The sequence below is a fragment of the Gallus gallus genome, chromosome 5 (assembly GCF_016699485.2).
Source record: "Gallus gallus isolate bGalGal1 chromosome 5, bGalGal1.mat.broiler.GRCg7b, whole genome shotgun sequence".
NCBI lineage: Eukaryota > Metazoa > Chordata > Aves > Galliformes > Phasianidae > Gallus > Gallus gallus.
In genome coordinates this window covers 22,733,788-22,750,446 of record NC_052536.1, presented here as the reverse complement: position 1 = coordinate 22,750,446, position 16,659 = coordinate 22,733,788, and the positions used below count along the sequence as shown (strand labels likewise).

The 16,659-nt window shown below is 46.3% G+C and overlaps 2 protein-coding genes across 6 annotated transcripts in view; one reads left to right on the top strand and one right to left on the bottom strand.

Annotated features, from left to right (window-relative positions):
* C11orf49 (C11orf49 homolog) overlaps positions 1-13,577 on the top strand; it is an 88,888-nt gene extending 75,311 nt beyond the window's left edge. For 2 of the 3 annotated variants that reach the window (XM_015287187.4, XM_025151376.3), the window contains exons 6-9: positions 193-388; positions 1,291-1,400; positions 4,562-4,622; positions 5,183-6,681. In XM_015287187.4, coding sequence (XP_015142673.2) covers positions 193-388; positions 1,291-1,400; positions 4,562-4,622; positions 5,183-5,363 — 548 coding nt within the window. In that variant the 3' untranslated portion in view covers positions 5,364-6,681. Of the gene's footprint in view, positions 1-192; positions 389-1,290; positions 1,401-4,561; positions 4,623-5,182; positions 6,682-13,402 lie in introns of those variants that run through there. The other variant, XM_015287186.4, reaches the window with a different exon arrangement.
* On the bottom strand, positions 1,511-16,569 carry ARFGAP2 (ADP ribosylation factor GTPase activating protein 2). 3 transcript variants are annotated; one of them, XM_015287028.4, is made up of 17 exons: positions 16,459-16,569; positions 16,210-16,328; positions 15,323-15,395; positions 14,636-14,767; positions 14,466-14,546; positions 13,781-13,883; positions 13,047-13,103; positions 12,454-12,498; positions 11,326-11,378; positions 10,830-10,966; positions 10,167-10,298; positions 9,567-9,695; positions 9,357-9,485; positions 8,871-8,997; positions 8,672-8,762; positions 8,438-8,556; positions 1,511-8,039 (listed from the first exon to the last, which is right to left on the bottom strand). In XM_015287028.4, the coding sequence occupies exons 1-17, from the start codon at positions 16,531-16,533 to the stop codon at positions 8,019-8,021; spliced, it is 1,623 nt and encodes a 540-aa protein (XP_015142514.1). In that variant the 5' UTR covers positions 16,534-16,569; the 3' UTR covers positions 1,511-8,018. The 3 variants fall into 3 exon arrangements, with proteins under 3 accessions (XP_015142514.1, XP_046797650.1, NP_001029043.2); NM_001033871.3 differs by lacking the exon at positions 12,454-12,498 and having other exon boundaries at positions 7,037-8,039; XM_046941694.1 differs by lacking the exons at positions 12,454-12,498; positions 16,210-16,328; positions 16,459-16,569 and adding an exon at positions 15,606-16,201.
* Between the last annotated feature and the right edge of the window lie 90 nt (positions 16,570-16,659).

Genomic DNA, 16,659 nt, shown 5'->3' with positions numbered 1-16,659 from the left:
ATAGCTGTTTGTGCCTGCAAAATATCTGATCTGAATATGCAGGATGCTTTAGCGTTGTGCTTACATCCATTTCCTGTTGGTGTCATGCATAACACAGAGCAGAGAATGACAGTTTAATCCTGGGTCTGGTAGGTCAGGAGGCTGCTTTGCTGGTTATAGTCCTGAGTAGTAAATTTCTTTCTGAATTTCCAGAATTCCTGGAAAGTGTGGCTGCTATTTATCAAGATCTACTGGCTGGTAAGAATCCAAATACTGTGATCGTGCCAACGTCATCCTCTGGGCAACATCGGCAGCGGCAACCCCCAAATGACTGCAACCTGCCTGATGGGGTGGAGGCATCTCTCTTCTACCAGTGCGTAGAGTCCTTGTGTGACAGATCAAAATACAGGTAAGAACAGAGTCCAGAACACAGATGTGAAAGTCTGTTTCTGGAGACCCTTTGTAAGATTGGAGCTGTGAATAAATACATGACTTTAACTTTCACGTAGATCTCACTGGAGAAGTATGACGGGAGAGATCATAGCAGAACTGCTTTAACCAAAAGAGAAAAACAATTACACAGGCCTAAGAGGCGTGGGGGTTTGAGCACATTCTTGAGCTGTTAGATTTGGGACTCTGTTTTCCTTCTTACTTTTACATGGAGACTTTCATCAAGGAGAGGTTAATCTACCATCATTAATTATCTGGAGATAAATGAGTGCAAGTGTATTCCTGGGTGCTGAAGCACAGGCAAGCGACAGTGGGGTGGATGGAGTTTGAAGCCTTAGGACCTAGACAAGATCACACTGCTGGTACTGGAATCCGGGTGAAGCTGGTCTCTGGTTACAGATCCCAGGCACAAAAAATCTGCTCACTACATGCTAGAAACTATGAAGAATGTGTCTGTCAAAGATACACAGTAAGGCCTAGTGTTTTTCTATCCCCTGCTGAACTAAAGCTAGTCTCTGGTTTTTGTGTTGTTTTGCTTTCTTTTCTTTTCTTTTTTTTTAAGAATATGTCAAAAGTTGGCATGTGTATGTCTCTGAGTAGATCTGGATTTTTCTCCTTTTCCTTACAAGGGAGACAGGTAAGACTGCTCTTACGAATGTACCCCAGCTCAAAAGTCTTACTTAACAAAGTGGGAGCAGATGCAGTGCTAAAAAACCAATCTGTTGGCTGTTTTAAACTGCCAGGGCAGCGTGACAGCGTTAGAACAATAAATGGGCTTACTCTTCCATTTTGAACTTGATCGTAGAAAAAAATGATCATCATTCAAAAGACAGAATGATTTTCTGGTCTCTTTTTTTCTAGCTGTCCACCTTCTGCTCTTGTGAAGGAAGTGCTGAGTACTACACAAAGACTGACCTTCTCTGGATTCCTTATGACACTTGCAAAGGATCAGGGGATCAACAGAGCCCTAGGTAAGATTTCTTTAAATGGTACAGCTCTAGATTTTCAGTCATTCTGCATTTCTTTGAAATTCCCATTGTAGTTATGCCCCAGATTTTACATCATCAGAAAGAGAGTGAGGGAGTTTTTCATATTTTTATTATGGATTAAACTGTAAAAACACTGCACCTTACTGTCTGCTTGAAGCCATGAAGATTTGTCAGCAATAAAATTAGATGTGAAATGCTGTCCTAAGACAGAAATGTTTTGTCTTTGGTAGCTGATCATTTTAGCATGCTTGGCTGTAAAGGTTGGATAGAGGCGGTCGGGAGGCAAGTAAGGTAGCTGACTGCTTAAATTGAAGTTTCATCCTATGTTTTAGCCCTTTATGCTCCCACAGATTTTAAATGACTGCTTTCATTGTCCACAAGAAAGAGAAGAGACACATAATGGGAAAACTTCTGATGCCTTCTTGGCTCAAAGACTCAAACTAAGCCCAGACTCCCACAGCTCATGCCCCATCTTCCCCCACATCATTGTAATCTTTCTAATATATTAATCTATAGCCTACTGGAAATCTGGTAGTATAAAACACAAGATTCTGCTACAGAACTCTGTACCAAACTACTGTGGAAACCAGAGGAATCACCAAGCAGCATCTCACTGCTCATTTCTGTGTTGTGATGATGAATACAGCTCTAGAGCAGGGAAGCAAAGTGTTGCATGGGCAAAGCACAGTGTGTAATCCGTACATAACTCAGACACATAATTCCATGTTGCCCTCATATGACTTGGTTGTGCTTGTCCTGGAAAGGGGAACAAAAATGGCTTTCTGCATTTGATGAGAAGTGGGTGAAGGCTCACACACTTTCACTCATCTCTACTCAGAAAATAATCAGGCCTGCAAGGGCAGGCTTTTTCTCTCTTTGAGTATCTTCTTCCTCTACTCCCAGGCCTGAGTATCACCCAGTTCCCATATTTCAAAGACAGGCCTCGGTGAAAAGATGGTGTACCTTGCCAGAGGGTTTGTTCTTTCACACAGGTGTGTCATAATAGAAGTGTCCCTCTCCCTGGCTGAGCCTCTTCTTCCAGCAAACCATTTAAGCTACTAATGCTCTTCTGGGGAAGGGCTGCTTACCCAGCAAGGTGAAGATTATATATCAAAGGTGCGTGCATACAACTCTGCAATCCCTTCTGCAAACAGGCTTAGGGAGCAGTGTACTCACTGGGGAAGGTGATGCCTGGATTGCAACAAACAAAATCGTTCTTTCCTTGCCCAGTAAAATCCACTTCCAGTCAAAAGCAAACAAAACAGATGGAGAAAAAAAAGAAAAAAGAAAGAAAGAAAGAAAGAAAAAACGATCCTGCCCAAGGCTTCCATTGTGCTGTCTACAACACGTGTGGGTTTTCCCTTCCATTAATGTGGGCCCATCCCCTGGCTCTCTGCCAGCCTCCTCCCAAGGCCTCTCACAGAGGAGGGGCAGCAACCACAAGTCTGACAGGTGCTGGCATCTTGGCAAGGACAGGGGGATTCTTTTTCTGATGTTTTTTAATCTCCTGAAGGGTGATTTCAATGGTCTTCAGTCTGTAGGAGATCACAAGCTCCCCAGAGCCCTTCAACAAGGGTAGTTGCAGGCAAAGTCGCTTTCAGTCAGGATGCCTGCTTCCTCTCCAATCTCACAAAGCCAGTGGCACCCCTAAAGGAGCGAGGGTAGGGGATTAGAGCAGCTCATTCTGGCTGAGGTAGCACTGATGAGTGTCAGGCAAATGGGAATCTGCAGCCTAACTCGTGTGAGTCTAGACCTGTGAATCCTTTATGTGTCATTTACTGTCTTTCCCAAGTAATACTTGTACCTCAGAGACCTTACTAGATTCTGCAAACACAGAAACAAGTTAAGCTATAGCCGCTTATTCTTTTAATTGAGCATGTGAAAGCAAGCACTGGACCTCCCAGCACTCTTGTGAAGTTTTCCTGTTCATGTGCAGGAGGGGGAGACCAGAACTGGAAAAAGTGGGGGAGGTGGGTCTGATCAGAACTGCTTCTAATTTGTTAGATACATGTTGCTACTACGTTTTTGGTAACTGCTGCCAGTTTGTCTGTGTGCAAGAGTGGCTCTCCAGCCCCTCCTTCAGGACCAAGGTGTCAGGGCCAGAAAACACATTTGTGTCCCCACGGGGCAGTATAAAGCTCTTTCCCAAAGATCCTGAGTGTGACAGCCAGGTCTCCTCAAAAACAAGAGCATTCCTCACTGCACTGTTGGTACAAGTTACCAAACGTGCAGCGGCACTGTCCAGGCTGGGGTAGGCAGTTCCCATCATCTTTGTGCTGACCTATCAGACCCTCCCATAGCCCCTGTGCAAGGTGTTCTTTACAGAATTAGTAAGGAGGGGCCTCCTGAAAGCCTTGTCTTCCTGAGGGCTCTTTCTGAGGTTCTAGTGTTGTTCTACAGTGGAACCAGCTGTTCCAGTCCTGAACTGCACCCATCTCTTTCATCCTGAATGGAATTTCAAATGTGAAAAGGAGCCTTGTGCTGAGGGAGGGTACCCATTTCTTAAAGTTTTTTCTTTCTTACCCAGGCACCAAGCAACAGTAAAATATAGCTCATCCACCCCATGCTTCACACGCACTAGTCAGGGCTAAGCTTCCTGAACTGCAAGGAAAGCAATCTCACATCTGTGGAGTGTTTTGATCCCCAAGCTCAGTGCACAAGAAAGATGGGCAGCACAGAAGTCTATGTCTCCCTGGGTGGTATTATGTGTGCTTTAGGCTGTGGCACATACAACCTATCTGTTACTCTGATAGTGTCTGGCATTGATGGCTACATATTACAATTAGCAGAAACACGAAGCTGATGGAGTGTCATCTCCCTGAGACAGTCTGCACTCAGTTGTTCTGTAAAGTGAATGGACCCTGCTCTCCGAGAGCTTCAAGTTCTGTGAGAAACCACTTAGGGTACCCCTATTTGATCTGAGCTCAGCTACAACCTGTGTGAAGGATGGAGTAGAGCCACCATTCTTTGTCTGCCCATGACCGTTAAGGATTCATTTCTCTAGTGGGTATAAGGAAGGGTCTTCTCTGTCTTCCAGAACAGATTTAGGATGATGAATTGATCTGAATGATTTTCTTTAAGATTACCCCTGAATAGTCGTGACTCTACTAAGATATTTTCCTTGTTTGTTTACTTGTTTCCAGGGGCTTTGCCAGATAAAGATTTGTTTCTGGACCCTGCCATGGATCAGGAACTTGAAAAATTGTAAGTTGAGCTGCCTAGAGTAGGAAGTAAAACAACAGATGGAAAGTGGCACGTTAAGGATGGCTTCAGTGAAGTACTGTCCCTATTTTTTTTAACTTAACTAAAACAATAGAGATGCTAACACTGCAGCCCTAGCAGAGAGGGCCTTTTGTTGGGGTGCCTTGGTGCAGCTAACAAAATCCTCCAAAAAGACTTCAGAAGCAGGGGGAAAAACTTGCCTAGAAGAAGGATCTAAAGGTAACAAAAGAATCTCTAATGATCTGAGACATTTTGTTTGGAGTGAAAATGAGGGGTATTGCAGGACACAGGCTCAGCCCAGATGAAAGATCTCTTTAAGAGAAAGAAAAATCATTCACACAGCAAGTTCAGCAGGTACTAGCACAAAGTGTTCCTCCTCTTTGTCACAAACATCTTTCCCTCTCTGAGCTAGCTGTGAATAAATAATCATCCCAAGTTTACTCCAAAACTGCTATAGTTAAGGCTGGAGATGACAAGCTAGTCTACCCAATTTAGCTTTTTTTTCTCTGCCTTTTTTTTTTTTTTTTTTCTTCCTCATCCAGGGTAGCTCAGGTCTCTGGACTTTCCATCTCTGCTCCCACCAGCTCCAGCGGGGACACTGCTAATTTTCATGGCCGTAACTCTCCCAGGATAAACTCTCCCTGGAAACCTCTCCATCATCGCCGAAAAATAGATGCTGAAAGTGAAGGCTCCAATGAAGAGACAGACTCCTCTGAAAACTGAAGGTTGTGAGGGTGGGAACCTTTCTCATCTTTGGTTTGTCCAGAGCTCGCTGTAGGTATAGCACCTATTCCCAGAGCATCTGTTCTGACAGTGGGTTCTGTTCACATCACCAGCTTGTGCGTGGCCGTGCCAGTTCCCACTGCCAGGTCCGCCTGTTCCTTCCCAGCAAGAATGCTGCTAGTTTCCTAGATCCAAATTTGTGCAGCTCCTCCTCAGAAGCTATTTCCAGATGCAGTTATGCTACCCTCTGCTGGCAAGTAAGACAAACCAGCAGATGCTAGATCTGCCTGTACTTGGAAATAGCAGGGTGCTCTCTCACCAAGGATCTCTCACAGTTCAGCAGGTGCTGGAGCAGTGGGAGTGCTGGTGCAGGCTGATTGCCAGGTAGCTGTGTTTAAACTTGACCTAGACAATAGAGTGGTTAAATTGCCAGCGGCAGCTTTGCATTCATGCTCCATTATAATTATTCCTAGTAAAGCTGCACCTGCATGTGATCAAAGGTAGAGAAATTCCTGAAGTTCCTCAAGTAGAACGCCACCTGTCACTGCTTCCTCCTCTCTGAGTCCAAGACATGCCAAAGCAAATATAGTAAATAATAAGCGGGATTTCAGTGGGTACTGCATGGTGCTGTCTGGATTCTCTGCTGCAGTTCCCTACTGGGAGGCCTCCCACTACCTCCAACAGCACGTTAAGCTTATTTGGCAAAAGTGAGCTTTGGTGGGGGTGGAGAGATGAAGTCTTGAGATTGCTTGGTCACAACCAGTGGCATGGCCTGCAAACATACAGGGCACCTACTGGTGTTTGGTAGGCTGGCACTGGGGGAGATGGAGGCAGCTTTTAAGCAAGTCCTAGGTATTTCTGTAAATACTGGCATTGCAGCACTACAGTGTGGCATGTACAGCTACAGAAAGAGTTACAGCCTCATTGTGTTAATGGTAACTAACTCCATAGCCTGGCTGCTGCAGCCCTGAACCCTTCCCTAGCCATGCTCCTGTGCCATGGCTCGTGTAGACTGACAAGACACTCTGGTTTCTTAAGAGTCTTGGGGGAGCCTCCTTGCTCTTCCCTCCCATAAAGCACTACACAGCATGGGCTACTAAGAGTTGTTAACCCAAAGCTTATTGCTGCCCTAAGCTGACTGGATTCAGCACATACTGGAACTATTTTAAGAGTAATCCCTTCACTACTGCTGACCTAGCTATGGAGGTAGTGGGAGGTGTTATTTATTATGTTATTTATTAGCATGCCCTTTAACTGCACGTTCTCTCCCACCAAGTGACAACCAAAGCTGGAGAATAAAACCTGCTGTGTAAGGCCAGCACCACCTCTGGGCTCTTCTGCGCTGCTCCGTCCCTTCCCCAGGACTCACTCTGCCCACACCCCCTCAGAAGCCTCTGTCTGCCTCCAGCCAGGTGGTGGAAAACTGAAGTGAAGGCAGATGAAAGCTCAGGCCTCTCCCACTCCCCACTCCCCAGGCAGCCACATGGCCCCACCATGCAGGTAGAAGCAGGGCAGCTGCTGAGGCAGCAGGACTTGCTGGTACCACAGCCCCTCTGGCCCCTACCACAAAAATCCAGCCCAGGTCTATGGAAAGATGGCACAAGGTCAGGACCCAGCCCTGGAGGAGAGGTTTGTTGATGGGAACCCACAGAATAAAAAGACCCAGCCTCTTGTTTTGCTAATACAGTTATTTTTCAACTGTAGAGCACTTAATAGGGGATAAAGGGCTATTCCATCCTCAACTGCATAGTCAAAGATACCTGAAAATAGCTCTTGTTAAAAACACAGTCAGGAGCAAAGAGTCAACCTGAGCAGGACAAAAATAACAGTCCTCAAGCAGCCTCCCTCACCCACAACACACTTCGGTAAAGTCAGAGGTCAGGACTTTCCTCTCTGTCCAAGTCTAGAAGTAAAGTATGGCTGGGCAACACACTAACCAGCAGTCCAGCAAACATCCTTACCATACTTCAGTACCTGGGACTTTGTTGTTGTTGTTGATGTGATTAGAAGCTAAAAAAATAATCTTTGCTTTGATTTGTTCTCCTGCATCAATACATGCTGGTTTACAAGACAATAGGAAGGATTATCCCATGGTACAAAGCAGACCCTGAAAATACAGAGGAATCCGTGACACCATGGATTACCATGCACACTAGAACCTTGCAGCTGAAAATGTCTTACCAGTTGATGTGAACTGCAACAGCAGCCTGCATGGAAACAGGCAATAGAAGCACTGAGCAGAACAAGAAACCACAGTCATGTCCATGAGGACCAAGTAACACCATATTCAGAAATACAGCATCCCCGTTTCCTCTATCACATGGTGAGCTAAGGTATGGGCCAAGAAGGACAGCAGCACTGATGAGGGCAGCCACAGGAGTTCCCATCTTATCTTTCACAGCAATGAGGTTATCCCAGTCTCCACTGGCTAGTAAATAGCAGTGGGTTGAGGGCACATTGAATTTTAATGCAGTGTGGAATCCAGAGATATTTGGAAAGCATCCTGCATACAGCCATGTGATGAACCCTTCTGCTTTCCTTCTCCCTTCCCCACCCACCCCAGATAAACTAAGACAATCCTGCAGAGTGTACTCCAGGTAAAAGTGGCATCAGTGCCTCTTGCTGGCTTCCCTGTTAGTTGCAGTCCTTGGGTCATCAATATGAGCCATAACGATCCTGGGGAGGAAACACACCAAGTCACCATGCTGCAACACTGCACCAACTCTAAAGAGACAAACAATAAGGTCTTAGGGTGTTTGGGACTGGAATGCAAACAAGAGATAAGAGACAGAAGGTAAAATGGGCTCAACTTTTAAGTTCCACCTACGACTTATCTGACATAACAGACATAATACGACAACCTGTCCAGCAGGAGTGTAAGGCTGTCCAAGTAGTGTTCAGTGGCCACCTGGAATTGCTCAGCTATTGAGTCCTCAGATACAAAAGGTGTATCTGTACCTGGGACTTTCCATGCAATTTGAGAAGACAGCAATAATCCCAGTAGAAGTCAGGATATGGTTAAAGCACCTGAGCATGACTAGAGCTCATGTGAAGGTACTGTAACATAACCTCACCTGGAGGGAGTTCATCACCCCATTGGCTAGGACAGCCATCTTGCCAGCAACTGACTTCACTCCTTGCTTAAACTGTGCAATATCAGCAGCAGGCAGAACATTTCCAATTGATACACCACCTACGAGAACCAGCACAAGTAAGACTAGAGTTTCCCAGCACCAGAGAGCACCCTGACCCCTCCCCAGTCTAGGTCCTCCAAAGCTGCCTCCACGCGCTCCCCAGCATTAACGAACCTGAGTGCACATTCTCAGCCTCTCCAAACAGGTCTGCAGAGCTGATAGCACTGCTGCCCGAGAGTTGCTGTAGTCGGGACCTGGCTTCATACTGCAGAAGAAAGGAAGACAAAAAAAGTAAAGGAAGGGTACAACCTGTGCAAACAGGACTAGATGAAGCCAGAGCTGTACCAACTTAAGCACTGCACAGTGTGTGTACCTCAGCATCCGCTTCCCGCCCAAAGAACATATCTGAAGAGATGGCTTTAGCCCCTGCAAACTTCTGCCGAGCTTCATTAGATTCCACAACTGATGTCCTGTTCTCCATATCCCGCCTACTGGTAGGCCTGAGGAAACAACAGGAGATAGCTTAAGCTCACCAACACAGTAAGGGAAGACTTCTCCCTCAGATCCTACCTGATCAAAGAAAAGCAAGAAAGCCCCAGGCAGTAGCTACTATCAGGGATCTCCTCTCCCCTCTTCCGGGCAGTTAAATTTAATGACTATAAAGAATGGGATACAACAGGCATAGAAATGAATGAGTCTTTCAGTGAAGGCTCATTTTCTCAGGGTTATTTATGCATGTTATCTTCTGCAGTACAAAGCTCAGACTCTGTCAAAATACAGTAGCATCTCTCCTACAGCTCTTAGACCTATACCTTAGTCCTATACAAGGAAAGTACAGAAGCAGTAGTGGCTGCTTTACCTCTCTGAAATTGGCCGAATACTGGAAACTGTCACCTCTGGTTCCTCATCTTTGTCCATACCCCATGAGGAGTCTGTTTCCCATCGCGAGCCAAAGGCATCTTCAAATGAGAAGGGATTATATTTGTACCTAGATAGCAAAAAATGGGTAGTTTAGGACAGATACTGTGTTTGGGAATAAGCCAAAGACTACACTGAAGCTCAGTCTTACTTGGGGGGTCCAGATGTGAAGCCTCCACCATCTTCAAATAAGTCCAATTGGGAGCGGGAAGACTTTGCAGCCAGTGGCGTCTCCTGCTCAATTACTTGCATCTCAGACATCACTGAGTGTGAAACAGAACTAGCACAAGAAACAGGCAGTTAGGGCTGACAAGTATGACTGCATCCAGCCGCTACAACCTATCTCCCTCAAAACTGGATACTGCCTTTACAGACAGAGCAAGTGCCACAAGCCTAAAGGGAGAGCTGTAGGAAACCTTCACCACATATCTGGCTTGACTCCCTTAGAAGTTTCAAGTCACCTTCTTAAAGGTGGTAGGAGGACATGTCTACCTACACAGGGACATCTGTCAAGCAGCAAGGCACTGATCAGCCATATGCACCTTTGGAAAAGCCCAAATGAGAACTAGAACCTTTGAACAGGTTCCATTCCTTCCAGGGCCCAAAGCATTTTTAGACACAGTCCAGCATACAAGCACTTGTACCAGCTCCTTTTGCATCACAGGAGCAGCAAGCTACTGCTCAGGAAACTATTCCAGAGCAGGGCAGTTCCAAAGCACCTCCATCTATCCTATGCCATCCACAGCCGTACCTTCTTGACACCAAGCCCATGCCTAGCCTCTCCGCTTGTTCACGCTTCTTCCCTTCAAGGTTTTGAAGCTTCTTCTCTTCCTTCTTTCGATCAAGCTGCAGCTCCTGATAAGCCAGTCGCATTGAGGTGACTCTAAAGGAAAGAACTGTGGTGAGATACAGCTCTTTACCCTCTCCCTCAGCCCAGCCTACACTGTAAAAGAGTGAAAACAATTCTGATAACCCTTCAAAACACCAGCTGCCACAACGGCTCAGACAAGAGTCCTTTCACAGAAGCTTGTCTTCTCATCTCCGTTACTCCGAGATGCAACTTTTTTCTAGCTATCCTTGATTTCCATGGTGTAGGCATTGGTTCCCCACCCCCAGACAGAGGTACAAGAACACTTCATCCAGTTTGGCCTTTGGCTTCCTCAATCCTGTCCCAAGGTCGACAGAAAAATCAAATACTTCCACATCTGCTCCTTAAACTCTTCCAGAGGTAAAAATCTGAATAAAATATGGCAGTGTAACTTGTGCCTTGTTATAAGAACCACTTTGGCTTATAGTCACTACTCATCCTACTATGCAGGATGTTTTCATATTAGGTGGTCCTGGAGTGAGTAGCATCAGCCATGTTACCTCTGCTTTTCATATGAAAGGTATTCAGTACAAATACGGCACTTACATGGACTCCTCGGCTTGTTTCCTGGACTCCACTGCCTGCTGCTCCCTCAGCTGCTCTGCCACCTGAGCTTGCCGCTCAATCTCACTGAAGCTCTGGCTACTCACTTTTTGGGCTCCAAGACCTTTTTTGGCACCCAACTTCAAACAAACAAACAAGAAAAAAAAACACATAAAAGTCAGTCTCCCTGTGTAATCCCTGTGTACAGGCACAGTACTGCCTGCAACAAAACAAGAAAAAACACACAAGAGTTAACCCTCCAGCAGCAAGTGCTAAGAGATCAGCCACAGCACACTCCAGACCGTAACAAAGTCTATTTTTTTCTATTAATATAAAAGCTATCTTTCAAAAGAGGCAATGAGATAAAGCTCTGCCTTCCCCAAATGTATCTCTCAGCACGCAGCTTGGTTAAGGGCAGAAAGGAAGGGATTAGGGAAAGGACAGCAGTAATATGAGATGTGCTCTACTGCCTCTCCAGAAAATAGGAGCTCCAGCATACCCCTTTCTTGGCAGCTCCTGGCTTCTTCTTTCCAATGAGGGAGGATTTAAGTTCTGTAAGAGAAGCAAAACGGCAAATAAACAGAAGCTTTAAGGAGCCAAAATAAATCAGGAACCCTCACAAACATACACCACAGTCCAGCTGCTATAGAGTCCAGGGCACACCATGCAGCTTCACGTAAGACTTCCCTCAGCCAAGAAAAATGCACTGAAAAGCTCCACATTTGCAGGCTGGTGACCTGGAGAAACATATCCATCCCTGGAGAAACTTGTAAGGCCTTCAAAAAGTGCCTTCAAGCGTTATGTGGTTTGTGACCCTATCCACTACAGATCAGGGTTGCTAGAGAGGCACTAGATTTACTTCATACATAAATCCAAGAGAACACAGCTTCAAAGCCATTTGAAGCTCAGCGTCTCACCAGTGCCTTAGGGACAAAGAAACAAGAACCCTAAAGCTACATTTACACGTACAGACCACCAGCAAAATGGACCTAAAATGTACTGTGCTATAGAAGCAACAGGTTTCTCAACACCTTCTATCAGAAAGCTGTCAATATGAGGGGATAAGGCACACCACGCCTGTAGAAACAGCCAAGATCCAGCCAAGCAGCAGATGCCTGTGGAAAAAGTGTAAGAACAAAGCAAGCATAAAGAGGGATTTCCTATGACACTTTTCCAGCTTTTAACATTGCACAGCTCCATAATCTGATTGCCCTTGTTGGGCCTTTATTCCAGAAGCGTCTCCCTACTTCCTATGCCCACATGACTTTTGGCAATCCACACTTGAGATACTGGGAAGGCTGTTGAGAACGACCTTTTCTATTTTTACCCTAATTTTTTAAAACAGTGAGATGAATGTCCCGAATCCCCTGTCTGATACTATTTTCAGCTCACCGTTTATAACTTCTTTGATTTTATTATTGTCAGGAAATGGGTTTTTTTAATAGCAACAAGATCCTTTTCCAGAGAAACAATGTTTAGCTTAGATTCCAATATGATATATGTAAGCTTTGGCTCATTCTCTCCCTCTAAGCAAAAGAAGCTACAGTTAGATTTGAAGGCAGAATCACAAAATGGGCAGGCAGAGTTGTGACAAGCAGCCAGCGCAGGCCAGCTGTTAGCCAGTTACCTCTGGCAGGAGCAGGCTCCTGTGATGACAGGTACATGGACATGTCTGAGAAGAAACAAATATGGGGAATGAAACAACACTTAAGGACATAGTCTTTCCATCCAGGATGAAGCCCACTGTGGGCTGTGAGCATTCTGTTAATAAGAAACGCTCAGCAACATGCTTTGTGCAGACAGGAGAGCAATGGCTGGGACAATCAGATATAAACTCCTGTTACTCGGCAAGCTAATGATTTACTTGCTTCCATGTTTCTGGAGGAAAAAGCAAAACAAAACACAAAACAGCCATGTGGCCTTGATCAGCCAAGTTCCAGATACACAAATACCAAGTTTTGTCCAAAACCCCAAAATGAAAACAAACTTTTGAGATGAGATATCCTTGAACTCGATCATCCAAAGGAGCAAGGTAACTTCCAATAAGCTGTGGATTGTTGTGGAGATTTACAGAAATCCTCAGTATTGCTTCCAAAGGAAGATAAGCTCCTTTCAACATTCTGAAAATAGGTTCATCAGTTCCAGCTCCACTAAGCTTACTACTGAGCAGCAGGTGTAACAGCAAGACTGATCGAAGAGATCCTAAAGAATCTTACTTACCTATAGGAGCTTTAGGAGATGTGCTCAATAAGTCAATAGATGGGCCTTGGCTTGGATCTGCAGGCACAAGAACAGAAGAGTACATTCAGAGATCATAGAATCGTATCATAGAATGGCCTGGGTTGAAAAGAACCACAATGATCATCTAGTTTCAACGCCCCGTTATGTGCAGGGTTGCCAACCACTAGACCAAGCTGCCCAGAGCCACATCCAGCCTGGCCTTGAATGCGTCCAGGGATGGGGCATCCACAACCTCTGTGGGTAACCTGCTCCAGCATGTCACCACCCTCTGTATGAGATACTCTTAACTCCTTTATTCTCACAATGTGCTAATAGTTTCACTATCTTTCTTCTAGCTTCTGTGCCCCATAGCAACCAAACCAAGCTAAGTTCCAGTTTGAAAGCTGCAATTTCCCAAGCACAACTACCTTAGATCTCCACAGAGCAAGTTACCCACTCTGTAGTGTTCTCAATGTATTAAAGGAAAGAAAAACGTTCTGAAAAGGAATACACAAAAGCTGTTTCAAATTACTGTTGTGCTCCCAGATTCTTGATTTCTTTGTAACTCATCCTAGAAACAGTTTTCTGCTTTATATTGACATGCCATTTTCAGACAGCGCATAGAGCGTCCATTCCTTCAAGCTTGAAACAAGCCTTCCCAACTGTGGTACAGAACTGTACTCCTCTGGAAATGAAGTCAGGTTCTTGAGAAAATTATTCAGTAGAGAACTCACGTGATGGTTCACTGCTTTCTGATGACTTTGGTGCTTTTTCCATGTCCAAGGAAGACTGTGCAGGATTCTGGCTGGCATCTGCTACATCCCAGGTTCTGGAAGACTGTAAGGAGATAATCACTCTAATGATTTGCAGAGGATGAATACATCTAACAAGCCTGACCTTACTTCTAGTTCAGAAGCCTTTATTCAGCTTAAGGTCAACAAAATGTGTTCCAAACAACAGACTATGCCCTCACTGAAGATAACAAAAGCCTACATTCCTTTACTGGGATAAAAAAATAAAAAATAAAAAAAATAGCAGAATGGAAAACCACAAGGAAAAACAGAGCATTGTACAAGCACAGTTGACCAAATCCACTTCCACTGGAAAGCTGACTAAACCAGATGTTCAAATAGCCAACCCTTGCTTTACCTGTCCAGAGAGACTCTGCATTATCCAGGGAGATTCCTTGAAGCTAAAGACGTTCTCAAAGAGAAAAGGCACGGGTATTGAGGACCCATATAGAAATATTTATATCTGTGGACTGTATTCCAGACTGATGACTGAATCTTAGTTATTCTGTGTTACTACTCAATGCGTATACAGTTTAGAATCCTTCTAAACTAAGAACTGCTCCTACTGCCAAAACAGCCAGCTACCTGAGAGCTGTTAAAGCTGTCTGGTTTAAGCAATTCTTCCTACCTGTGTGTGCTCCATGAAGAAATCAGCATCACTCTTGTCAGGGGAATGCCCAGGGGCACCACTGAGTCCATCTATGAGCAACTGAAGAAAATAGAGTTAAAAAGAAGCTATCCTACTTGACTCAGCACGAAGTGCTACATGTCTAGCAGTAGAGCGCTGCTTAGACTTACGTCAGTGCCATACTTGGCCATGGCAGCACTTGCCAGCTGCCGGATCTTCTCCCTGTACATCTGGGCAGCTCGACTGTTATACTTAGCATTGGCATCTGTTGTAGTGCAGCCATGCTGGCGGAAGAAAGCAGTCTGAAAAGAGAAGAACATTCAGTCTCCTTGCTGCTAAGTCATACTCAAGTAGCAGTTAGACGTGACACAAACAATACAGGAACAAGAAGCTTCCCAAAGACAGGAGATATAATACTGAGCATGTGGCATGAAGCTTGCACTGATCAACTCAGCTTTCCCCAAGAAGTCTCATCCAAACCCCAGAGGGATGTGAACAATCCCTTTCATTCCCAGAGGAACGTTTCTGTCACCATGCAGAGCAAGAGCTTCCTGACTGATCAGTGTTACTAACTCCTTTTGTTTAAGGGGACTATGCCTCTCATTTAAGGAAAATGACAGTGAATGACTGATCTGCATACCAGAAAACAATACATGTATAGGTCACAGGCTGACTTCCAAGTGCACCTGACAAATGCCTGCCCTCATTACACATTTCAAGAAAAAGAAAAAGGAAAAAAAAAAGAGAGAAGGAAAGCAGTTGGTAGCCAGAAAGCCACACAAAATAAAGGGACAAGAAACCGAGGGCGTGGATTAGCAATAGAGAAAACAAGCAAAATGCCTATGGAAGTTCCTCACCGCATTGGCATTGCTGCCCACTTGCATACACCTCAGCTGGAACCAGTTCCAGTTAGAATCGAGCTCTGTGGACCTGCGTGAGAACAAATTATTGCTATTAGTGATAGGCAGGCGTGCCAAATACAAAAGCACGCTCCAAGCTAGAACAGCCAGAGATCCCACTCCTGTCCCACCAGAGTACAGGAGGCAAAGGAGGAGAGCACATCTCGGTGAACTCTTTACTCTTATCAGGAATTCATCTGAACTTTTAAAGCAAGGAACAAACTGAGCTTCAGCTCCGTACCAAATAACATGGTATCCAAATTGAGAGGGCGTCTCACTGGCAGGGCTTGCTGAGAGGGTGGGGCCTGAACCGGGAAAGCTCAGGCTCGGCCCATCCCACGATCAAGCCCGAGCACGGGACACAGCAGCCCAAAACGGTCAAATGCAGCAAGGGCACGGCACGTCTCGTTAGGGCTACCCAACTCATCTCCGCATGAGTAACGATCACCATCCTGTTACTCAGAAAGCTTTTACAGGTACGGAAAATAAGAGCAGAGGGGTGAAAACACAAAACCACCTTCCCCACTGGGCCAATACAGAAAAGACTGAATAACATTCCTGCTAACAACGCTCCTCTTTTTGCTTCGCTCAGCGTTACAGAACACTCTCAGACCGCGTTATTAACGACATTCACACGCCACGGTCTCCTCTCAACTTGTTCAAAGCACGTCAGACGCTGCTACACGAGACCGTGGGGCACAGCACGCTGCCGTCCTGCCGAGCGACCGCCCGCTTCCCGTCCGCAGACACAGAGCGCAAAGCCACCGCTTGGCGACGGAGCTCTTCCCTGACGGAGCCCCCGAGCCCCGCAGCGAGACGCGTCCCGCCGGCCCGCTCCCACACACCTGATGAAGCTGAGGTGCACGCCCAGGGAGCGGTGGACGCCGGAGCAGTCGATGCACAGGAAGACCCCGTAGGTGATGCTGGCCCAGCTCGGGTTCTTGGCGCCGCAGTCGAAGCACGACTGGAGGGGGCAGAGGGAGGGCCGGGCTGAGGCAGGGCCCCCGCCTCGCCTCGCGGCCCGGAGCCGTTCGCCCGGGCCCCGACCCCGCCGCCCCAACCCCGGCCCGCAGAGAACCGGTCCCGCCCGCTACCTTGTTGGCCGGCGCCGCCCGGAGCCGTTTGAAAAGAGTCTGGATCTCCGTCTTGCTCGGCTCCGCCGCCATCATCTCTCCTTCCCACACGCCACCGCGTCGACGGGTCCCGGCAGGGCCCAACGGGCGCAGGAGCGAGCGGGGCTACGGGAACCGCCCGAGCCCAAACCGGCAGCGGGACGTGCTGTCCCGGGGCCGCCG

Excerpts from the sequence above, each read along its gene's own strand:
- ARFGAP2 (XM_015287028.4), bottom strand. The coding sequence starts at position 16,533 with ATGATGGCGGCGGAGCCGAGCAAGACGGAGATCCAGACTCTTTTCAAA. Across the intron at positions 13,104-13,780 it reads AGAAAGCAGTGAACCATCAC|ATCCAAGCCAAGGCCCATCT; the intron begins GTGAGTTCTCTA and ends TTGTGCCTGCAG. Across the intron at positions 9,696-10,166 it reads ATGGGCTTGGTGTCAAGAAG|TTCTGTTTCACACTCAGTGA; the intron begins GTACGGCTGTGG and ends TTCTTGTGCTAG.